Raw genomic sequence first — 25975 nt, 5'->3', positions numbered from 1 at the left:
TGCTTGTTGGTTTGTAACTGGGAGCAGAACGTCTTCTTGCTCTATTTACGGAATGACTTTCTTCTTGCGACGCTTGATTTAAGTCAGAGTTTGTGTGGAGCATGTCTAATAGTTGTGCTTATCAACAGATTCACCCACCTGAGCTTTGGATCTCTGTCGCTACTTCAAATGAACAATGAGCCTTTTGGCTGTTTCTGTGATGAATGCTCTCTTAGCCTGGCATGTTAGTCTAGGACAGGGGTGTCCAAACTTTTTGCAAATAGGGCCAAATTTGATAAAGTGAAGATGCCCGGGGCCAATAGTTTGTTCGGACATTTTTTAACTACAAAAGTTTCATGCAAATACACACTGTTATAAAACAATTTTCATTGTCACAATTATCTTTATTTTTCAAATGACAAAATAACCAAATATAAGCCACTCAGGCAGATGAGAACAACTCTAAAAACCCAAATTCTGCCTTTCATTCATATCTGGAGAGTCAGATAACATTAAACAAACTGTATGAAATACCTTAAATTTACATGAGTTTAAAAATATCTTTGCCTCAAGAACATTTTAAACAGGAGTTATAAGTAATGCAAAGTTGTCTGTTATTAAATCTTAAAACAAGTGAATTTTGCTCGTCATTTACAATATCTTTCAGAAAGTAATAGTTTGTGTCACATCTACAGGTTCATAACATCAACAGTAATAACCAAATCTTACTCAAGAGTTTAATAAAAATAAGTGCCATAAATCCAGGTGCATAAATGTTCGATTGGCTTTTCACTGCTGATAGTGACAGACGTTACCGTTCAAAATACTCAGTTTCATGTCCTCAACTCTCCGTGCCACACTGTTACGTGCCAGGCAAACATTCGCAAATTCTTGCTTCTTCTCAGGGCAAATGTTCTCCACCATTTTCATAACACAGTCTTTGATAAATGTACCTTCAGTAAAAGGTTTGCCATGTTTAGCTATTAACATGGCCACTTCGTAGCTTGCTTTGGTGGTATTTTCTTTTGACTCAGGCCTGCGTGAAGAATCGCTGTTGTGATGCCAGTGCAGCTTGGAGCTGCTTCACTTTTTCAGCACGGTCACTCCCTGTTAGCTTGTTGTATGTTAGCATGTTTACTCTGGTAGTGTCTCTTTACGTTGAAATCCTTAAACAAGGCAACTGTCTCATTACAAATTAGACAAGCACAATTGCCTTGATTTTCAGTGAAGAAGTATTGTAATTCCCATCTCTCTTGAAAGCGGCGGCCCTCACTGTCAACTTGTTTTCTTTGCAGTGGCCATGGCAGAAATGAGGGGAGAGGGGTTCGCTGCAGGAAGGCAGACTGATAGTATTAAAGTGGTGCTGCCACCATTTGGTGAAAGGAGGAATTACAGTTTTAAGTTTTATGATTTATTTATTCTGTTTGACAATGCAGGCGGGCTATAAATAATACATTATAAGACCGAAGCTGCGGGCCGTATGAAATCTGACCGCGGGCCGTGATTGGCCCTCGGGCCGGACTTTGGACATGCCTGGTCTAGGAGGACAGCCGTCTGTTGGTAGGTTTAAAGTTGTGCCATGCTCTTTTATTTGTGTGGATGACAGACTGAACAGACTTCAACGACATTGACGAGAAACACTGTGGCATTTGAATGTCCTGCAGTATGCCGAATTTTGGCATCCCAAAATAAAATAATTGTGGAAAACGACGTAATATACTGTAGCATCTAAAGACATTTTAGACGCTAGATTACTTTGACTTCCAGGCAACCTTTCAACACAGTATAAAAAGAACCCTGACTCAATCGTCAGACATTAACAAAGCCCAATCCGGTTTACGTTTGGGTTGGGTTGTCCATGTATTTGTCTAACCTGGTAATCGCTGGGCCAGAAGGTGCTGACGGCCAGCTCCACCTGGTGCCACTGTCGCCCCTGGGAGCCAGAGATATTCCACACGGCGCTGCCCTTGGGGCCGCCGTTGACCCGGATGTAGACCTGCAGGGCCCCCGGGCTGTGGCCGTCACGGCTGTACAGGAAGTAGCTGAACTGTATGCAGTGGGTGTCGTTCTCACTCAGGGGGAGCAGGTACAGCTGCGCTCGCTGGCCCCCCAAATGCTGAGAGGAATTGACCATCATGAAGGACCCTGAAGGGAAAAACAGGAAGAGATTACCACTGACATCTTCAACTTACTGCAGCATGAGCCTTTAAAAGGAGATTTGAAAGTTTACAACACTAAAAAAACACAAAAAAAAGAGATGACCTTGCCAAGCAGCTTTAGCTAGGCATATTTCACATATAGCAGATATCAGAGCATTTGCAAGACAGAGCTAAACAAGCCAAAATATAGAAAGTAACAGGATCTAACTGGTCGGGCTTCAACTGGAACACTCCTAGGATAGAAATGTCATGTTAGTTTTCAGCCGCCGAAGATTGCCTGCCATCTTCCTATTTTTAAACCCCCGGAACAGAGCCCAAGTGCTAGAGCTGACAGGTTCAAGGATGCTTCTCAGAATATCTGTTAGTTCCTGTCAGGCTATTTGTTTGAATTTGGTGTGTCTGCACTGCTACCTGCTCTCCGCCTTTGCCTCTATCACTTTCTGTCCTCAGAACTGCACCAGGGTGTCTAGATTGGACTTTCATCTCAGAATGAGGTTTGCAGATGTATCAGCGGCTTTCCTATTTCTGCAGCACAGCAGACTCGCCCTGGACAAGGAGGGCACCTGGCGTTAGATAGAGGAGAAATAAGTTGGTGCTTTCAAACTAATACTAAACTGGAGCTGAGTTGGGAAGTTTTTATCTGCCAAAGTGTTGCTTATGTAAAACCTCAAACCTCCAAAAAGTTGCTTTTTTTTACATGAGAAAGTGCCATATGTGGAAGTTTAAATGATCTCCAATACTGAATGAAAAAAAAAAGATTTTATAAAATCTGTCTGTATTCAACAACTAGCAGGAGAAGTGTCTAAAGACGACGTGTTGGTCTAACACAACTCAAATTTTGGTCTTGTTAATAATAATAACTACACAAGTCTGTCAAACACTTAGCAATAATTATTCCCTCTCTGTTTATACTAAATTCAGTGTATGTGACATCATACGGAGTAGGGTGTGCTACTTTCTCATGTAAAATATTTTTCTTGATATATTTTGTTTATGAAGTAAATCTAGAATAAATTTGGTGTTCACCTCCAATTAAATCAGTTTCCTTTCCAGGGATTATTCAGATATGTTGACGCATATAAACACAGTTAATATGTGGCGTTTCTTTAAAAAAAAAAACACCTGAATATTCCATGAGGTACGACTGACTGTGGCTCTGCTATTGAGTTTACTTTAAGAGCTGCTCAAATGTTGCACCATGTGCTTAGATTACAAATGTGCACAAATCTTCGTCTATATTCACTAATGTTGAAAAACCCAATTGAGCAATTCTGGTGTTTCCATTAAATAAGAAATGAAATTAAAATCACACATGAATAAGTTTGTAAATGTGGTAAGTCATTGAAGTCATGGCAGTGACAGATGTAAACAGTTATATGAGATATATTCATAATTCATCATGGTGCTAGCGCTCATCACCTGTCAGCCAATCAGAGGAGACGTTGGCGTATTATTCAGGCGTTGGAGCAACAAACCCCGCCTACTTCGGAGCGGCTACATATGCAGTGTTTTGGGGAAAATGTAGTTGGTGATTTTACAGAAGAGTGATGGATTCAACATGTTGGACTGACACACAACTTTTCATGTACGGTGATGCTGTGAGAACTCTGGTGGAAAAAAACAACAAAAAAACAAATCAACAATCATCCACCACTTCCTGTCTTCTTCATGGTTTTTGCAATGAGAATTTATTTTCATAATTTCAATTTGAGTAATTTTATGGTCAATGGAAATGCAGCTAGTGACCCAGTAAGAGCACCACTTCATCTCATGCTACTCCATGCTGACACTCCATCCACACTGATCAAGATTCTCTCATTAACACATTAAAGCGGCTCCAACGGAGGAGCGACCCACCTGCTCCCAGAACCTTCAGCTAATCTAACCTCTTCAAGGCACTCTTAGGTTGTGTTCAGATCATCCAATGTTCACGCTAACCACAAATAAAACCTTACCCCAGCCGGTGTTGGCCTGCTGAGAGACACAGCCGGGCCAGACAGCAGGTATGGTGGGTAGTGTAGTTGCCTGAGGACCCCAGTTGAGGGAGAGTGCAATCACAGTCTGGTCTCCGACCATTAATCATCCTGACACAGTTATTAGGGCCTAATGGCAGCCGAGGGAATACTTAAACCAGAGAGATGGCGATAATGCTTACATTCTGACATGCAGAATGAATATCAGAACACCCCCCCCCCCCCCCACCCCCTGCCTCATAAACACACAAACACTGAGGTCCCACTCCAGCAGCCTTACCTGCACCACTGTAAGAGGTACAGTCCTCCTACAGCTCGCCTCCTTCCCCTTATCCTTTCTCACCTTCCTCTGTTTTTTTGACTTTCATCACTTCTTTCTGACAAGTTGGCTTGTTTCAACACAAAATGTGTTTGCTGTTCTCTAGTCAAAGCAATAGTTATAAAATATCTCCCAAAAAAAACCAATCTATTAGCAGGTGATGTGTCGAATCATTTCTCTCAAGGAAATGACTCAACACTCCTGAGTGTTTGGATTTCTGTTTGTATGAATTTCATTTTCTCTTGTGGGTTATTAAGGGTCAAATAAAGTCTGGCAATATTCTGTTCATTTTATCTGTGTTTATTGTTTTTTAGGTGTTGCCAGATCAGTTTATTCCTTTGAGTTTAGTGCCTTAGATTTACTCTTGTGTTCTTCTTTTTGTTTATTTGAATTTTATTTCTTGGATCACTGTCTGGCATTTTCTCTTTTGGTTTATTTATTCAGTCCCAGTTCAGTTCCTTCTCTGTTAATTAATCTGCTTCCCTGTTATTTACCCTCACCAGTAACTGAGATCACCCAGTCATCACATTCACGCCACTCACCTGATTCTCCTACTTTGTAAGTTTCTGGTTCTTCTCCAGAAAGCGGCAGATTCTACTGTTCTATGACTGTTTCCACGTACTTTGTCAATCTCCACTCCTTTGTTGGTTTTTGTCAACGTCTCGTTCAAATTCTGTAAATGTTTTGTCTTCATGACCATTTTTATTACACAAAGCAGTAGTGGCTGTCGGTGCTGTGGATCCACTAAACCTGTCGTGACATTTCCTGGACTAGAAGTGATTTTACGTTGTTGATCAGAAGATGGGGTGTTAAAAGCAAACCGTAATCTTTTCTCACTTTAAGGTTTGAGAGTGGCTGTTAAGGACTAAGTTGGACAGAAACTCAGTCATGCTTGCAAGTGTACTTATGTCAATGGGTTTTTATCAGAAAGGGCAGACATGCTGGTTAGTTGATGGAAGGATGGATGGTGCAAAATAGACTAAAACTTCAGTCCACTTTAATCCAACTCCAGTTCATTTGTCTGGAAAGACTGAGTGTTCGAGGAGATTTGAAAGGAACTCTGATGTGGACCAAAAAAAGTGAACTCTGGTCCACCTAGAGAACTCTGTCTGGGTTTGAGGGAAGTGAACTCTGGTGCGGTTCAAATTAATTTTAGGATGCCAAAAGCCAAAAGCAGTCTCCGCATTCCCCAGAATGCCTTGCCAGCGCAAAATACAACCAAAGCAAATGTACTCGCACTCGTGTGAGAAATGGCTCGTGATCTTTTGCCAAAGACAAAGCAGAAATCCTCCAACCGCTAAAATCTGACACTACTCCATCTTTGTTCATATCTGCAAAGAAGGAAGTTGCCCTCAGTGTCTTCTTGTGAAGATACTGAGAAAACCTCTGAAGGTTTTCTTGGCCCGGAGGGGGGAGGGAGGTTTTTCAAATAGTTTGTTTTGGTTTGTGTAAAAGAGAACCACAGCAGCTGAAAATGGAAATGTTGCAATTTTGGTCTCCAGTTGAACCAAGTCTAACAGACTATGAGGTGTGTAAACACCAGAAAAATTAAGAGAAAAGCTGAGGTTCACCTTCCAGAAGGAAACAACAGTAAATCTCTAACCTGTAGTACGGTGGCATGGTTTAGAAGCACAGCTATGTTTGAAATCTGAGTATTTGTGGCAGGACTTGAAAACTTGACTTCACAGTTTTGCAGTACATTGTTGCTAACACATTAAAAATCACATCATGTGAATCCTTATGGAAGGGTCTGTAATACAACAAAGTGATAGTGGATATTAGGACTTGAGGGTTTTCTTCTATCAGCCCATGCCTTTAGGGAAATAGGGAAAAAAAATCAAGTTGGTCAAAAGGTAAAGTGATAAAGTGAAGTTCATGGACATTCTGGATATGAAGAGAAATAAAATGCATTTCACCCAGCCTCTCTGACCACAGTGTGCTGCCTCCCTCAGCTGAGCCATCCCTGCTCCCCAAAGCGTGGATGTGATGTCAACCTGCCTGAAATATCCTGTGATAACAAGCAGCTACTGTCCTTAGAGATCTTTCTGTACTCTTGGACAACACTGACATTTTTTCTTTGCCTCACAAGCTTTGCAGGAGTAAAAGCGGAGCAGTCTATTGGCTTATAGGCCTCTGCAGCTGCTTTGATGTGCCAGGGCTCCTGGGGGGCGGTGTGCTTAAATTACTTTTTCTTCAGCTGCGAGAGCAGAAGCGACTTAGTCTTGGAGGGCAAGTCTCCAACTGTCCCTGTGAAAAACACTGCATGGAGATGAGTGGGAGTGGGGAGGAGGCATTCACAACACATTCACAATGCACCGCTATTCTTAACATATGCAAACATCTTTAATGAACTGTCTGGTAAATCCAGTGCTGGTGAAAGCGACGATCTGTGTGTGGGGCCACCCAGTGGTGGAGCGAGTGAACAACATCTCCCACCTTCCCGACTTAATCGCCACAATCAGATGGGCCAGATAAACATTTCCTGACTTCCTCACCAGTGGCAGGGGCCGTTTCTGCAAACCGCATTGACATTGTAGCTAAACAAATTATTCATCCAATCATATTGAGATTTGGAGCCAGAAGACAGGCCGTTTCCTGTCCTGTCATCTTAAAGGGGCAGTATTACATGGTTTCCTGTCACATAGTGTCATTTTATAGCACAATCAAGAGACTATGTTACCTTCATTGTTACCATTTTTATAAAAATGCTATTTATGTATATCAAATACGACAAGAAATTTGACTTCATGATTTACATCTTGAAATTGCGCCTCTGTCTCTTTCTGAAACTTCAGGAAGTCATCATAACATGGCTCCTCTATTAACCCTTTAGCAACATTATTAACAGTGTTGCACTGAGAAGCAGCTCCTACAATGAGCTCAGCTATCAGTTCTACCAGGTGTTTGCTAATTGCTGCTGGCTAGTCTGAAGGAGCCGAGTGACAGAATCATGAGGGAGGCCTGATCTGTGAGGCAGAAGCTGCAAGAAGGTCTAAGAAGAAGCTGCATTTCAAAGGTGGGGCTATGCCCAACCAGGCGTTTGGCATAACTGAATGGTTGCCATAGAGATTTAAGGACTCAGGAAATAAGGAAAAGCTCCAGGTATGTTTTTGATGAGCGAATAATGTTATACTGTGATGCAAAGCTCAAAAAAATGGATTTCACATACCGCCCCCTTAAAAAAGATATCTTGGATGTAAGCGATAGGACTTCTATATGAAAAAGGGCTAGAAAAGCAAAACTGCATTCATATTAAAATGTATGATTATGACTGATGCTGGCATATAAAAAAACAGAAAATTAAAATATGTAAAGCACATCTATTTTACAAGGACATTTCTGTCTGCTACATGTAGACCCAAGGCTAATACTTCTAGGTCGTCCTAACGTCAATTCACAATACACCAAAGGAGCAAAGTTTGAATATTCTGTGTAAAAAAAGTCACAACATCTGCCCTCAGTGCAGGCTGGGTGTGTTCGTATGTCTGCCCGTTTTTCCAAGACAAATTGAACTTTCAATATTTGGTATTGGTTCTTGACGTTGAGATAGCTTAAAAGGCTAAAGAGAAAAAAACCTAATCTGCTCCAATCTGGCTGACATGTTGTTAACGTCTCGTTAAACCTGACCAGAATTACAGATGTAGCACTAAAACCCCTTTTTCAGTCATAATTTCAGACTTAATTTATTTTGTGACAACAACTATTAATTAACATCTATGAATTAAACAGCCGGGGGGTTTTCTAGCACTAACTGGAGAAATGGCTTGTGGTCTTTTACCAAAGACAAAACAGAAGTCCTACAGCGGCTAAATCGATGCCATTCCATTTTCTTGTTTATATTTTGTGAAGAAGGACGTTGCACTCAATGTCTTTTTCAGAGAAGGAAACGGTTTGTCAATAGACCGTCTGTATGAAGTGAAGCGTAGAACAAGGGGCTGGTTGTTACCAGGCTAAACTCCTCCTAAAGCCTACAGAATTGGGGCTTAACTCTAATTGTGTCTCCTTGATGGAAAAGATAGCTTCATGTGCCTTTCCGGTGTTTATGAAACATTATGCAACACGAATGAAAAAACAAAGTCTCACATTGAGATTTACAGCAGCTGAAGCGGAGAAGGACGGAAAAGAGAATTCCTCAAGGTTACCGAAAACAAAAATAAAATAAAATAATCTGTTCCCAGCTTGAGGTCAAAATGATTGATATAGTAATTAGAGAATGATATGAACCCATAAAGATATTGCTATCTCTGATAACCTTACTCAACACCCTTGAGGATAAACACATGAACAAAAGTGAATATTGTATTAGTAGATACACACTGGTGTGAAAACCAAAAAGAAAAAAAGAAAACGTACATGCCCGGTGCAGAGACATTCTCCATAAATCTATAAAAGCTGATAAGGCTCCATCTACTTCTCCCACGACCCCGCCAAGGTTGAGGGAACATGCATTAAGAGATTAGGGGATGGCCTGGGCACCCTGAATTCATATCAGAGCGTAGGGTGGAAGCCTGAGTTACAGGTCTGGCTGCTTTTATCACACTTACACTGGAGGTGGTGGTGGGGGGGAGGGGTAATGAAGAGCAGCTCAAAGAGCGAAAAGAAGTGTGGGCAAGCAGAGAGAGGAAGAAACAAAATGGGAGAGATAGCGGGTGGCTTTTATGTTTGTAGTAGAGGCTGTCAGTTTTCCTTAGAACCCGTCCACTGCCATCGGTAACGCTTTGTAGGACTCTGGCTCCATATTCCACACAGTGACAACAACATCACTTCTTTGAAAAGGCCAGGCAAAAAAAAAAAAAAAAATTGCTGCATTTTAATCACATTTTTTTTATCTGATATTTTCCACGCCCCGCTGCCTTCGTCGCCGTGAAAAGTCTGCTGTCGGTTGGCTCTGACGGGGACGCCATGCATCTGATGAGAGTGACCTCCGCTCCCCTCCCCTCCGCTCCCCTCCGCTCTGGGGCAACTCCAGAATTTGTTCCACATTTTCAATTTGGACTCTGAATCCCACAGAGTCGCCAACAGTAATTTCTTCTTTTTTTTTCTCCATCTGATACTGTAACTCTGAGCAGGAACCACCTCACCTGATATCGCACAGATACAAAGCGGTGGAGGTGATAGGGGAGTAGAGGGCTTTAGTGTAATCCTCCTGTTTGTTCCTTTTGTTATCTGGCTGCGAGGTGTGATTGGTTCGCCTGGAGCTCGGCCTCGTTTAGCTCGTCGGAGATGTCACTCCGATCTTTGCCATTAACAAAGCGACAGATTTCCCACAACATCCAAACGGGAAGTCTGGAAAGCAGCCGTAGCAGCTGGTCGTCAATGAGACGCTGATGGACACTAAACATCCCGGGGAGAACACGACAGTCGGAGCTAATGAACTCCCCCGATGACGTTCTGGAATCTGGAGACTAACGGGAACAACGCAATCATTTGCTGTGTTTCTACACCATCGCCTCCTAGATGCGGCAACATACTGGGTGAAATATGCTAGCCATATGGGCCGCACAAATATTCCATGCTTCTGTTCTGATCACTTAAACCCTTAAACTACTCACCAGTAAACGTTATTTCCTGTCTTATGTTCTCTTCAGCAGAGAGTTTTCTGCCTTCAGAAACTATTTAACTATTTTGAAGTTATTATCCTTCAGAAAGTAGATAATTAACTGTAGCAATTAATTACATTTGTCTATTAAAAATCATTTCTGTCATAAATCTTTAAAAAAATCTATTCTTACCCTTAATTGGGCTTATACTGGCCTGGATGAAATGGCTTAAAAAATTATCACGATATAAGTGTTTCATATCAGTCTATCGATAATTGTCGAGATCAATAATTATAGATCTTTTTTTTTAACTATCTGAAATACTGCCAAACTGGTGACATGACCTTTCCTGTTTTATCCACAGTTTTCTTTTTTTAAGCAGTTATGAGTCACAGTGGAGAAACCTGAAACTGCTGCTGTGCAACTTACTCAACAGGTATGGAGGAATTTTTCTGCCATAATCCAAGAGCACACATTTTTAGTGCGAAAACTGGATTTTATGTCTTTTTATTCTCAAAACTTTTAATACTTTTGCTTACATTTTCATTTTGAAAGCAGGACTTCATGTATTTCTTCTCAAAACTTGTAACCCTTGTACTCAAAACTTCTCCTCACGCTCAGACTTAGTCTCTGCTCGGACTCTCTGCTTGCTTACCAAACAGAACTGCCTTTTGGGGCAGTCGCCTGGCAACCTCTCAGCCAATAGAATGAAAGTGTTGTACTGGGTGCGTTTATTTCCTTCAAGCGGTTGTGCCTGTGTGGCTATTATCGATTGCAGCAACCTGCACCATCCATATCTATATTTAGATATCATGTCGTGACTATGTTGTCTTTGGTTGGGTGAACAAAATCCTGCCTAAGGTCAGTAGCTGTTAGCGATCAGTAGCGCACAGCTGGCGGATGTTTAGTGTACTATGGAGCAGAAAGCTGATGTCGTTGTTTCTCCCTACATCCAGTGGGATGAAGAAGGAAGTTTGCTCCATCTCTTCCATCGATCATAATGGACCAGGATCATGTTGCAGACTCCAGTGGTTTTCTAACCAAAAGGCCAGAGATTTAAAGAGTGGCAAAAACCACTAGGGTGGATTAGCAGAGCTATAAACTGATGGTTTCATTTTTCTTACTAAACATAAAGTATTTTTGAATTGAATCGATTCTTAGAAGAACAAAACTAACACCTAAACATGAACATTTCTATTGAAAACTGAACGATCAGAACCCAGGGGGATCAGACTCACTTGGTGGTCGTGTGTGTTTCTGTGTCCATCATTCTCTCGTCATCTGACTGGCTCAGCACTATCCAGCTCACACAAGTCGCCCCATCATAGTGTCATCTGATGCTGTCTCAGGGGTTCTGCCATGTCTCATTAGCTGGTTAAGAAAAATACATTCTGCACTTTTTTAGAAACCTTTATTAAGACCTTTAACTGGGGCTTAGAGACCTGGACCTCAAAGAGATGACAACGCATTTACTCTAAAGCTGCACTATGTGACTTTAATACACAATGTTGTTGTTTTTTTACATATTTATTGAAATGCATCTGATTAGCTTTCTAACTTCAATCAAGGTGAAAATTATATGATAGCTTTTTATTAGTGGAAATATTACCAATAACTTTAGGAAATATCTTTAAAAATGTGAACCCCTTTAATTATTGTTTGTTCTGTTATTTGTCTTTTTGACTACAGTAATATTTAGATGATGTTTTCATGGGTTTACTAGTACATCTTTGCATAATTTGTCAATTTGTTTTACTTTTTGAGAAAAATAACAACTGTTCTCCACACATTTACCTTTTTGTATTAACTGCCTGACCAGTCAAACCGAGTTCCAACCTGCAGACCGGGCCCTCCACACAACCTAACTTCTGTTTTCCCCGTTTATGTCTGAGCGGAATATCGGGTTGCCAGGTGTTTACCAGCTAATCACAGGTTGTCTGTCTGCCAGCTATTAGGAGCTCAACAGGTAGCGAGTGGTGAGATTTCAAAGGTTTTCCAGTGAGAACAGCTCCCTGCTGGGCCTGGAAACAACGATATGATCAGAGCAAAGTCGCAATATGAGTCAGACAGCAGATCAGCAAGGAATGAAAAGGTGAGATGATGGTTTACACAACATGACGAAGAGGACGTTTAAATTCAAGAAACAGTCTGCCTTTAATATGCAGGATCCTTTTCAATAAACACTACTTTTACATTTGTAATTTTATGCAGTAAACTATTTAATAGATCAATCAATCAATCAATCAAATTTTATTTGTATAGCACATTTCAGCAGCAAGGCATTTCAAAGTGCTTTACATCATTGCAAACACAGAAACACAATGCAACATAGAATCAATCATTAAGTCAAGTTCCATCAATAAATTTGTAATTGATTACATTTCAAATACAATTCTAAACAGGTGGGTTTTCAGTTGAGATTTAAAAGAAGTCAGTGTTTCAGCTGTTTTACAGTTTTCTGGAAGTTTGTTCCAAATTTGTGGTGCATAGATGCTGAAAGCTGCTTCTCCTCGTTTGGTTCTGGTTCTGGGGATGCAGAGCAGAACCAGAACCGGAAGACCTGAGAGGTCTGGAAGGTTGATACAATAAAAGCAGATCTTTAATGTATTGTGGTGCTAAGCCATTCAGTGATTTGTAAACTAACAACAGTATTTTAAAGTCTATTCTTTGAGCTACAGGGAGCCAGTGGAGGGACTTTAAAACTGGTGTTATGTGTTCTATCTTCCTGGTTTTAGTGAGAACGCCAGCAGCAGCATTCTAGATCAGCTGCAGCTGTTTGATTGATTTGTTGGACAGACCTGTGAAGACGCTGTTGCAATAATCAATACAACTGAAGATGAAGGCATGGATGAGTTTCTCCAGATCTTGCTGAGACATTAGTCCTTTAATCCTGGAAATGTTCTTCAGGTGATAGATGTTTGCATCCACATTAAAAGGTGGTTGTTTTGTAAGCAGAGTAGAGAAAAACTGTTTTAAGTGAGAAAAACACCACCTTGTTAAAAGTAGGACACCTGTTTTAGACAGGTAGATTTTCTTAGTGAGAAGAAGAACAGCCACTGTTACCTCAGTGGTGAGATTCATCCTGTAGCGCTCTACCAGTGTTTTCACACCTGTTAGTCCGGTAGACTTGATATTTTCCAGGGACCAAAGTTCCAACATTTGTTCCATTTCCAGCTGCTGTGGTTCTCTTTCACACTGCACTGAGGCAAATGAACCTGTTCCTGCCCTCGCCTGTGGGGGCGCTGCACCAAGACCCTCTGAAGAAAACACTGAGACAACTTCCTCCTTCTCAAAATGTAAACAAGAATTTAGCGGTTGGAGGATTTCTTTTTGTTTTTGGTAAAAGACCATGAGCCATTTGTCCCTCTAGTATTAGATTCATGTGTTTTTCTTGGTTGTATTTACCCAGAATGCCCTGCGCTATAGTCGGCTTCCTGCTTTTGGAGCTGTCTCTGGTAAGCTTAGCATTCACATTCGCATTCAAACCGCACCAGAGTTCACTTCAACTGAACCCAGACCGAGGTTTGTAGGTGGACATGGTAAAAGGTCAAAAAACAACAACATATCATATCATTAAAGAAAACCTGGATCAGCCAAATTATTCACAAGGCATATGACAGAGTGGAAAGCTGTGAACACAAAAAATAAACTGTGAACTTGAAAAAAAAAAAAAAACTCTGCTCACGCAAATGGTGGGTGTATTCTGCCTTGATTAGTGTACCTGATCTAAACAGTATAATCCTACTCTGATATTTTAAGTAACTGGTATTTTGCTGCCCTGTCCTGATTCCAGGTCCAGACAAAACTTAGAATCTGGGTTGGGTTCAGTTAGTCTACCTTTAGTAGACTAAAGGTCTACTGGACCTTTAGTGTCTCTACTGGTTCATCTGAATATAGAAATATGTATGCACATATACCAATCCTGTTGAAACCAGCTACATGTACATTTGAATATCCAATGAATTCTCAAGGATTTGCACAAAAAAGAAACAACTAAAGAAATTCCTTTTTTCTTAACCATTCATTTTCTACTGTCCACAAATAACCCACTGAGCCTCTGAATAGCCAAGAAGAGAGAATTTGTAAAGTCCTCAATCAGCATTCAACTTTCATTCCAACTGGACTCTTTCATGACTGAATCCTCGATACTGGTCCCGCTCCTACGTTGGGCTGCCTTTGTTCCCGCTGCTCTGAAACAAGAATTATAGTAGTATGGAATGATTGTGGCACTCAGGAATCAACAAAAGGAGAGGCTCAATGAGATTTGACAAGGTAAATGTTGCCAAGTACTCCCAACTATCAGTCATTTCGTCCATTAAGCCAGAACAAATGATCTTTCTCTGGGAGATGTGCAACCTACTGCAGCCTGAAAAGAAAAAAAAATCTGTACTGAAGGAGAGGAAGCTAAAAGGAAATTGGGGTCATTTTGTGTTCTCAAAGCTCAAACAGTGTTCACGAATGAAAGAAAGGAAACAGCTTACTGATGCAGGAAAGAGGATTTTTTTTCATACACCGGGTTAGGAAAAAACACTGCAACTTGAGATCAAGGTCATGAGAGTTTTGGGTTTTACGTTATAGTTAGTTTTATTTTGTTGTGACTTTTAATTAGTCTAATTCTGTTAGTTTTAGTAAGTCTTTGCTAGTTTATAGCAAAATTAGTGTTAGCTCATTTTTATTAGATGTTATTAGTTAAATATTGTTTGGCTTAGTTCAAAAAGGTTCAAGTATTGTATTGTGATTATGTATACATACATTGGATAATGGATACTCAACAGAAGATACCATTTTCAAAATATGTATTCTGTTATTGTTGAACAATCAAATGACTCTGGAGTTTTATCCCAACTTTTTCAGTCACCACTTACATAAACTGCTTGTGTGGGGAGAAAAAATTCACATCAGTTTGAAAGGCTAATAAATAGCTTCATAAACACAAAAACGAAGGATATTATATCCATGATTTCAGTATAATTTAGTTTCATAAACACGCAATATAGTTGCAGTTAGTTATAGATTACGTTTTATTTTATTTCAGTTAACGAAAATGTTTTCTCCTTTTCAGTCTGTGTTATTTTGTTAGTTTTAGCTAACTATATATATCATAACTTCACTTGAGATACACCGTTCCCACTACGTTCTTTAGCCTCACCGTGGTTGGGGGTCTGAGCCCCCAGAAACACTCTGAATTTGACTCTCCAGCCTTCCAGCTCAGCTTGAGCTTCAGCCAACCAACATAAGAGGATGAAAGCAGACTCAGTATGAAGGCTAATCTTCTCAGTGTCAGAAATCAATAGTGAATTAGCTGCCACCCAAGGACAATGTGTGGGCTGGGTATGCTTGCTTTGTGTGGTGCTGCTGCTGTGGGGCGTGGCGGTGCATCCTGCCCGGCCCCCGTCCCCCGTCCCCCGGCCCCCACCCGGCCGCTCCGGCTAACTCCTGTCATCTGCTGCTTGTTTTGCTCCGTGGAAGAATTCCTCTCTCTGCCCTATTTCCACTAAGATTCTCTGGTCATGTCATAAACTGCGTGCCATTTTCCCGAGCCCCACTCCTTTGTTTTATTCTCAGCTCCTGCAGTAAATCAGAGCTCACAGCGGGGACGCCATGGGCCCCCAGATAAAGCCAGTGGATGCTCTGAGATGGGGACAAACCGCTAACAGAGATGATGCTCATACAACGCATAAACATTTGAAATTTAATGATTTTAAAAATAATCAGTACTGAATTTGTTTACATTCAAATGTATCTAATGTGCTACGTGTTACATAAAATAACAATGCCTGATATTATTTTTAGGACACTCAAAGATACTTTACAAGACACAAATAAATAAATAAATAATAAAATGTAAATATATACACACACATATAACAAGTAGGTAAAGATTGAAAAGGAGGTTATAGTTGGTAGTGGCAGATTATTGATTTAAAGAAGGAACTGATAGTCAGGTTGACTTTGCGCAGGCTTGCAGTTTTCACCAGTCATCACCACTTTTCCACAAATCTGATCATTTTCTGAACTTCCTTCTTTTCTGACCAATCACTACAACTCAGCTGAACTTTGACCAATCCCCTTAAGCCGCTTTGGATTGAACGTCCTGTTTTACGTCTCTTGGAAACCAAAACTGCTATGCCAAATGGTAACGTTAGCTTTTTTTTCTTTTTTTTTACAAAAACATTTTAAGATGTTCTGTATGATTTGCACTTTGACCTCTCCTCTGGACATGATTTTATGTGTATCAAGGTGCTATTTCAAGAAGGTGCTTGAAAATTTTATTCGTACTTAAAATTTTAACTATGTTAGCATCCAGTTTTCTTTGGGAAAGTTCTATGCAGCAATTTCTACTTTTTTTGAAAGACAATGTTATGGCAAAAATAAAGCTTAAACAATGTGCAGCTTTGACAGCAACTTTTGGAAAATGATGCTGCAACATTAGTCATTTTAGACCACAACAATCACAAAATACCACTGCAACATCATGGAGGGACTGAATGCTAAAAGCTGGATGGATAGTGGAAAACTGTCTGAGATGTGGTTGGAAAAAATTTTTATTATAGAGGTCAGTGATTTTTGTCAAGGTTTAGTGAAATCAAAGGCAAGAAAAATAAAACAACAGTAGAACGTAAGGCTATGGTTAATAGTGAAGGGAAGAGCACAACAGCTGTGTAGCCATAAGTAAACCATTCATCAGTGAGGCTATCTGGACAAAACGCCTCCATTTTGAAGGGCGCATGAATGTTAGACTCTGCAATAAAGAAGGTCAGGTGGTCTGGTGAGTCCAGACTTACCCTCTTCTAGAATAAAACAGCTTCAGGGTAAGAAGAGAGGCAGATGGAGTTACACCCTCCATCATCAATTTGGTCACAAAATAACCCAGAACAACATTTAAACCACAGCTGGACCAACTCACCTCAGCCAACGTTCATGACTCAGCAACAAGACAGTGGGTATAAACAGCAGCCCTGAGGAGGTCTAAGGTCAAGGTTAAGACCACAGCTGAGAACAAAAAAATTAAATGGTCCATCTCATATTTCCAAAAAAACATCTGAACAATGCCCAAAACATTCTGTGAAATAAAGGGACAAAAGTGAATCCTTCCATTTCTTTTACATCTGTTGTTCAGCTAGCAAAGCACTGCAGAATACAAACTTCTCCAGTCCAAGAAGGTTGGACTGTATGAATAAATAATAGTGGTGAAAATCTTGCGGGAGAATGTCCGGCTACTGGCTCATGACCTTATTCTTGAGGTTACTTGGATTAGGCAGCAGGACACTGAACCTGAAGCCCAGCAGCAGTACGTACGTTACATGATGCCACATAAGAGCATGGATCCAGGCTGAGTAACCTGAAGAGACCCGTTTATATAAAAACAGGTCAGGGTCTGAGTCATCAGTTTCTGTGTTGCCTGGCAAAAACAAATCAAGCTCTCCAGTTCCTGAAGCGATCCCCACCAAGGATAAGGCCAAGTCTGATTTTCATTGGCTGGTGCGGTGCAGTGATACAACATCTGCGTGGAAGAGGAGGAAGCAGTAGGAGGATGCTGATCTGCCAGGCTGGATCAAAGCCCACTGCAGGTGCTCTAACCACAGAGCGCTGGTGATAAGGCCCTATCAGCCCTGGTCCTGCAGTGTGCCAGCAGCATGGAGGGAAAGGTGAAGTGCATCTGGAGGACAGAGGACGCCATCTGGTCCAGATCACCTCAAGCTGCAGAAACCAACGCCTGTCCTTTCCCTAACCCGGCCTCAGAGTTAGTCTGAACTCAGCAAAAATGAAGGACTCTGTTAAAGTTGAGAAGAAAAAACTCGCTTGTCTAATAGTGGAGCTACAAAAGTATTCACACCCAGCGAAGCTTTCTATGATTTGTCATGCAACAACCACAAAAATGTTTTCTTTTTTGTCATAGATCAACACAAACTGCTGTAAATAAGTGAACTGGAATGAAAGAATAAATACATTTTTACAGAAGTCGCCTAATTAGGTAGCAGAGTTCACCTGTGTGATTAAGTTTCCACACTGAGACTCTGTTCCATTGGGGACAAAAATTCAAACAAACCGAATTCTTTGAAAGTCCTGTTCCCTTCCTCGCCTGTGGTGGCACTGCACCAAGAACTACAGAAGTAAACAAGATGAAAACCTCTGAAGAAGACACTGAGCGCCACTTCCCTCTTCACAAAATGTAAAAATACATATACTGTATATGTATATATATATAATTTTAGCGGTAGGAAGATTTCTCCATTGTCGTTGGTAAAAGACATTTCTCTTACTGGCACTAGACTAGCAAGTTTGTTTTGATTGTATTTACCCAGAATGCCCTGCGCTACAGTGAGTAGGTTATAAAACAATTTCCCAAAGTTTTAACAGCTTGATTCTTCATCTTGAATAAAAAGACTTTGGTTCAACAAAGGTAAGGCTACCAAGATAAGGCTGTTCACCATGTAGGGACAAGTTAAATAAGGATAATATTTTCCATTACTTTATAAAGCATAATCAATCATTATATTATCATTGTTATATTCTCATTCAAGAGAGTTATGGAGCACCACAGGTGCTAAAGGTGCCAAGCTCATATGTTCAAACGATTTCATACAAGTACAGAGAGCATCAATATGTCTAGTTATTGTTCAGGAAGGAGACATGTTTATAGAAATGTTTGTTATAAATACACGCTAAGACCAAGATCTTCACTTTGGGACATTTTTGTTCTGGTACAATTGAATTCAATTGTTTGAAATTTTCATTCATCCAGTTGGCCCCCTTGTTCAACTTTTGAATGAATAAAGGAGAAGCTTGTAAGTCTAAGAAAACACAATGTGGGAAACTGGTGCACTTTACCACATAGATGGAAGATCATCATGTGGAAATACTGAAGCTGCATCTCAAGACATGAGGCAGGACATCAACTCTGGACCACAACTCAGTCGTCCACATGGTCAAACCCCTGATGGCCTTTCTACCAAAAAGTAGGAGCATGAATGTAAACGTCAGAGTTTGAAGAAGATTTGAAAGAAAAATCTCTATACATTTTTTCACTCATTATTTTGGCATTAAGTGAATAGAAATCATTTTAGCAGTCCTAATTAAGTGAGAAAATAATTTAAAGAAAGTGCTTTAAAGTCAGATATTAAGAATAGAACATTTTCCTGTAAAAATGTGGTTTTAATTGTAGCCTTTTTCAGGTTTGAGTTTTGCAGGGTAGTGAGGATGTGTTAATGATGAACTATGACTAAATATTTGTCTTTAATCTTAAGCCAAAGCACAGCAGGCTGTTGGACTGAAAACACAATGGTAGCTTTAAATTTAGAAGGTGCCAATGAAATGTCGACCGTTAGCTGAAAGGAGGCCCTTTGACACCCGTTGGGGGTCCAACCAAAGGACCGACAGCTTAACGCTCCACACATTATGGTGCGACTGGGAGTTATTCAACATCAGCCAGGCTTTGAGCCAATTGGTTGCAGGCAAACTCAGAATCGGCCAATGGGCCTCTCTGCTGGATTCAAACGGGCCAAAGGGAAAGCGCTCAGCGCTCATCGGCTTTCACAGAGGCGCTCCCTCTTAAATCCGCCGCGCTGCCAGACACAAATGAAAGGCGTTAGTAATCCCAGGATCTTAATTCACATCCTGCATGGCTGCAGTTTTAATGGTGCCGCTTGCAGCAAATAAACCCTAGGAAATTGAAATCAACGGTAATAAATCAGCATAATAAGAATCTCAGCCGACGTCTGAGGGGAGAAAAAAATGCACACTGTTTGACATTTATGAGGGATAACTTTAAATCCTCAGATCTGCAACAGAGGCGCAGTCTGACTGACTGAAAACTACAGCTGAAAAAGTGGGGTCTCCACCTGCAGTGGCCCGTTGCCAATAGTTACACACCAGCGCAGGCGTGGATGTTGACGAAGTTAAATCCATGCAAAAGGTAGATCTTCATCTACCTTTTGATGAAGGTAGATGAAGATCATTGTTCTTCTGTGCAAGTAAAACCAGGATGGAACATCTTGATTAGAAGTTTACGATATCTACAGCAGATTTTAAAAAACAATCTTTTTTCAACAACATCTAAGAGAGCAAAAAAAACAAAAACTATAGAGGAGTTCTGACTTAACAGTGTCATTAGTGTTATTACAGTGAGCTGAAGAAGCAATAAATAAACGTTGGGATACATGCAGTTAGGTTAATGCTCCTCTCCTCTCCTCCACTGGCCCACAACACATGAACCTAACCCAACGCCCCCCACTGGGTCCAAACTGCCAAGACAACAATAGCAGTCCCAGCTGCAGCAGTTGTGACAAGCAGCAAGTGATTGGAGAATGAAGGCAACAAAGGACAAGTGTGGGCGTGTGTGGGGGTGTGTGTGTGTGTGTGTGGGTGTGTGTGTGTGTGTGTGTGGGGGTGGGTGTGTGTGTGTGTGTAAGTTGGGAGAGACTGGGAGTTCAGCATAGTTCAGTGTCTGCTGTCCTGTCACAGAGAGATGGACACGATGGGGGTGGCAGGAGGACAAAAGGTTCCCAACAGACTAGAAATGAGGTAACACATTAAATCCTACACACACACACCCGATTACGCCCCCAAACACACACGCACCCGCACCATTATAAACACACACTCCATTTGTCATTGCTCAAGGGGAGAACAAAGACAAGGAGGGGAACAAACTGGAACTGGGTCAAAAATCTAATTAATCTCAGACAAGAAACACTCAGACGGAGAAAGATCCGTTACTGACCTTTGACCCGTGTCTGTGGGGGTGTCAGAGTTGTGAGGGGCAAATGGATTCATTTTACATGAATGCCAGGTTGGGTTTGTTATGCCAGGCCAAACTGAATGGTAAAATGGGAACTCATGTATGCTAGAGTCTACTCAAAAGTTTTCATAGAACCGATGCGCTCGTCAACTTCTGTAAAGTTTGTCAAAAAATGGACAGTTGGTGGCCTAATATCACAGGTTTCTGTGTGGTCAGCTGCACAAACAGACAAGGAAACAAACCAAACTTGTAATTTTGTTGTCTAAGTTTTATTGAGGAAAGAAGACAGCGGTGGATATTATTCATAAGAACAGTCCTCAGTGGAATCACTGATTTGTAGGAAACACTTTTTACAAGATCAACATTCATTTACATTATAAACAAGTAAGATTAGTAAGATGCAATCAAATATTTCAATACTGAGAAGGTATGTTTCTAATCATCAGCAAACATGGAGAAATGAGCACAACATCATGTATCCTAGCATGTACGACAAAAATTGGTTAGCACCTAAATTTTTTTACGTTTTAAAGTCTCCCTGTTGTCAGGGGAAACGCTGTTTATGACAGTGCACAGGTGTCAAACTCCAGTCCTCGAGGGCCACTGCCCTGCAGTTTTTAGATGTGACCCAGTTACAAAACACTGGAATCAAATGGCTTAATTTCCTCCTCCTTGTGTAGATCAGTTTTCCAGAGCCTTAATGACCTAATTATTCTATTCAGGTGGTGCAGCAGAGGCACATCTAAAAGTTGCAGGACAGCGGCCCTAGAGGCCTGGAGTTTGAGACCCCTGACATGGTGGAATAAATCATTTGTCGTGAATTCAAGCAAAGTTGACAATTTGAACAATTCAATAAGCATTTCAGGAGGGAAAAGATGTGGGTCGGTTGCTAAGCTAGCTATTTCCAACTTATGTAAACAGTGCTGTCTTATGAGCCCCAGCTAGGTGCTAATTCCACAGGGTAATTAGCTCAATTTGAATAAGGAGAAGTCATGGCTGTACTAGAAAAAACAACTTGGTGAAAACAATTGTAGCTGTTCCATTCAATACTTCCATCCTTCACTTCCGAAGTTCATCATGGCGACTCTTGTGAATAAGTAACAGAGTTGCAAAGAGTCAATACTGCCACAATATCCCGAATTAAAATTCAATGCTACCAAGAGTCTTCAGAAGTTGCCTAATTTGTAAATAGTTCTGTGTATAAAACATTCTCAGTTTAAATTCAACAATCTTCAAGCATGAAGCATGATGGTGGTAGCATAATGCTTTTCTGGCCCCAGACTTGAGATTGGGGACTAATCCTAATGTTCACCTATGTCCAGACACGGGACATAGGTGAACATTACCCTAAACATACAGAAAAGGCCACAATAAAATGGTTCCAGTCAAAGCAAATTCATATGTTAGACCAGCACAGTCAAAGACCAACAAATCTCGATTAGTCTTAACCCTAACAAGTATCCAGGACTTAATGTAACGGAACAACAGACGGTTCTAAAAAGGGGGTTTAATTTGTAAAATGTAGAAAATCATTTAGCATTTTATTTCCCCTTCACAATTATACATCAGTTGTGCCCAGTCCCAGTCCAGAAGGCAACTATCCTGCAACTTTTAGATGCATCTTTTCTCCAACACACCTGAATTACATGAGCTGAAGGACCTGCTGGTGATGGAACTCAGGTGTGTTGGAGAAGGGATTCATGAAAGATGCAGGAGAGTAACTCTCTTGGATGTGTTGGTCTACCACATAAAATCCTAATAAAACACACTAGTTTGTCCTTTTGTATGCCTCGGTATATGCCTTGAGTTCTGGCTGTTGAGCAGCTCTTCCTTTTCATTCTTCTCTACGGATAAATGGATAAGTGGAAACTAACGGTTCAGGGGAGTCATTATTCCCACCCCGGTCACACTTTCTAACTGTCGTTTCTAATCCATTCAGAGACTTGCGCCGGCCCCTCCTCCTTTTAGGCGGGAGGCGGAGAGGCTGGTGGCAGGGAAGTTTGAAGGCAATGACTGAAAGTAGTGAAAGTGTCTGTTTGCCCCTTTGGGCCCCTGGGATCCTCACGTGATAATGTGGGGTGAAAGAGCTCGAGCAGCGCGCTGACAGCAGATACGTCAACAGAGCTGCAGAGCCATCACTGTGGGCGATGGGCGTCAGCTGGGGACATAAATAATGTAACACCTATAGAATGTATCAGCAGCTGCATGATTGGAGTTTGTGGCACTCCAAGGGAAAGCTGCATTGTAATTCAAGACAAATTCTCAGTCGTCAGCTGCTGCATCCAGAGTCATCGGGAAGGACAAGAGAAAGGAGGGAAGAGACTCAAAGAGACTCCAACACTTAGAGGATTATTGGGTAAAGACAGTTGAGTCTTGCGAAAGTAAACTGTCACCAGTTTGAAAAGGGCAATGTTGCTGGAAAATGTTTCGGCATGTCGGATGACTGGTCACTCTGCAATCAGTGCTGCCACAGCAGGTGTTGTCCATCAGCTGTTGGAGTCTAAATGACCTGCCGTCATCTGGGACTCAGTATGGATTGGCTCTAAAACCCATGACTTCCCCAGTTTGAAACGCGATGACATCAGCAACCCTTGACTGGCGTTATTTTGACAGCTGTCACACTGGAATTTGCTCCTATTACCCAACAGCAGCTGATGGAGGCTGCCAGCATGCAGAAATGTTTCTGTTTTAGAACCAGCACTGATATGAAAATGTGGGTCTTTATCAATATCCGATACCGATGTAAATTCAATATTGATGTTAGTGCCGATATATCGTGCATCCCTACTTCTGAAATGTTTCCTTTAAAGACATACTGTAAACATTAAAAGGTTACTCAAACTCTTTTGACTTATCTCAGTCCAAGGTTTCCCCCCGGTGTATTATAATCCTGATGGGCCGCCAGGCTTCTGCCACAGCTCTAGGTTTATGGTTGCTTCATTGAACTGGACAGTACCAATCTCCACTGCGCGTTGGCCTTGCATTGGGCTCTTTGTTCTAAAACTGTAGAATTTTATTGTAATTTCGTAATTATTGTTCAACGAGAGTCACATGTTAAAAAGTGTCTGTTGAAGTTCTGATCCTAAAAGCTTCAACTTCCAGAACCATCTCAAGCTGATTCTTATTCGTTTGGATCCACTTTCTCATTGATGGTACATGATGACTTCAGACATGCTGAAGGAAAGTTACGCCACACATCAAACCTCTTTTGTCTTTATTTCTTCGTTTAAACAGAGCGGCTTTGAGTGCAGCACCATGCCACATATCTTGCCAGTGTTTGTTTTAATGGAACATTGAAAGAAACGAACTTGAAATGTTGGGTATTACAAGGCCCACATAAACTATGGATATATAACAGGCAGTAAAGCAGATTTTTATAGCAAGCATATGCTTTAAGTTTCGTCTTCAGAGACTTGCTCACAATGCAAAAACACAGTGGATGACTTAAAAGCTTTTGCCTGAATGCATTAAGCCAATATATGCATACTCCAGACTGAGTTCTCCAACTAACAAATCAATCTATAATGCTCCTTTTACATGTGTAGTACTCTGTCTCGTACATACCAAGGCTTCCTGACACAGTCTTCAATACTTGTGAGTAAAAAACATCAGAACTAAAGGTAACTAAAGGAAATGTGAAGCCTGTTCACACCTAAAGACTAACAGAATAGATAATTGAACGTGTTTTTTTTTCTCTTTTTTACCAAAAGCACCATAATAACTACTAAGGTGATGTTTAATGTATCAGTCTCACAGAGCTGCACTCCCCCTGCCACTCAGCTCCTCCAGACTAGCGGCAGCAGCAGTGTGCATACACCTGATGGAACTGTGCGTCTGCTGAGATTATCATGGAAAATACTTCAGTCCAAAGCTCCTAAAAATGCTGTAAATGGCTTAATGGAGGAGCGATCTTATGATGACGTATGGAAGGAGAGCAGGAGCTTCTTAAAGAGACAGAGGTACAAATTCAACGCATCAAATTGTGAAGTCAAATATCATATTTAATATATGCAGCATTTTTATAACAATTGAATGTAGTGTAGTTACTTTATTATACTATAAAATGGCACTAAGTGCTTGGAAAGTGTATAATACCGCCCCTTTAATATGTTACAAAAGACACAGTTTGTCCTTGAACAGCTTCTTATATTTCAGTTACATCTTTATTAAACCACTCACTGATAATTACATTAACTACCTTGGGTTGTTCCTAGTTTTGTCGTGGTCAGTCACAAATACAATGAAAATGTATCTTTCATGATAAGCTAACCTCATATTGCTATCGAACAGCCTTACAATGAACACCTCTGCATCCGATCAAGCTCATCTGCGATCTGAACAGCAGGAGCTGTCAGCACAAAAACTGAAAATGCAAAACTGGAGCAACACAACATTACTTACACTGAAATGCACTAAACACAGCAATCATTCAGATGACACTACCGCCTCAACTAAATGCTCACAAAGAAATCCAAAAACCAAAAAGAAAAATTGAAAACCTTTCTCAATGAAGAAGTTGAAAAGACTGAAGAAATACAGAACCAGGTTGATAGGAATGAATGAATTAGTAAGTGAAGAGAAGATGCCAACCTGGCTGTAAAATGAGATAAATGAAATGTGTGGAATATTGGAGACGACAGATTAATCTCTGGAAGGACAACGTATCCCAGAGAGCAGGACAGAAAAAACAACGTCTGAGGTGAAGCCTGAGCCGACACTCATTTCTGGCATCTTTTTACCTTAATCAAGGTTCAGTGACACCTGTGGGTGGGCTGGACGCCCCACGATCCCCTCTGTGTTTCACAGAGAGGTGATGAATAAGAGATGCTCACACACAGAACATGACAGTGATTAAGTAGGAAACATTCAAGATGTTTTGGTCCCACCAACTTTCCTCATGTAAGTTGGTACTTACTGTTGGTAAGATGGTAAGTTGGTACCATCTGTAGCACACTGTCAGATGACCTGATCTCACTTAGCTCCGTTCTTTTTCTCCTTGGCTATACTCTCCTTTTAACTGAGTGTTAACAGCTATTTGGTCCCTGACAGATATTTGTTGTTTTATCGTTTTTGTCACACATAAATAATTTGGATCATACTGTATTATTATATCAAAGTGAACTTGCGTGAATACAATATGCAGTTTTCATTTTTCACAGAGAACCACAGATCAAAATTGCCCCGTGAACTCCAGTGACTGGACCGGAAAGATGGCACACACTCAACTCGCCTTCTCCTTTCCAGAAACACTCCAGTGGATCTCT

At 40.9% G+C, this 25975-nt stretch overlaps 1 protein-coding gene across 4 annotated transcripts in view; it reads right to left on the bottom strand.

The window, feature by feature from the left end:
• Nucleotides 1-25975, bottom strand: part of ptprua (protein tyrosine phosphatase receptor type Ua) — a 197328-nt gene that overhangs the window by 101060 nt on the left and 70293 nt on the right. For all 4 annotated transcript variants that reach the window (XM_032580837.1, XM_032580838.1, XM_032580839.1 and 1 more), the window contains exon 3: nucleotides 1853-2124. In XM_032580837.1, the coding sequence (XP_032436728.1) occupies nucleotides 1853-2124 (272 nt within the window). The remainder of the gene's footprint in view (nucleotides 1-1852; nucleotides 2125-25975) is intronic.

This window comes from Xiphophorus hellerii, chromosome 13 (genome assembly GCF_003331165.1).
Source record: "Xiphophorus hellerii strain 12219 chromosome 13, Xiphophorus_hellerii-4.1, whole genome shotgun sequence".
Taxonomy (NCBI): Eukaryota; Metazoa; Chordata; class Actinopteri; order Cyprinodontiformes; family Poeciliidae; genus Xiphophorus; species Xiphophorus hellerii.
The sequence above is the reverse complement of the archived record's forward strand: the minus strand, read 5'-3'. Positions and strand labels throughout refer to the sequence as shown.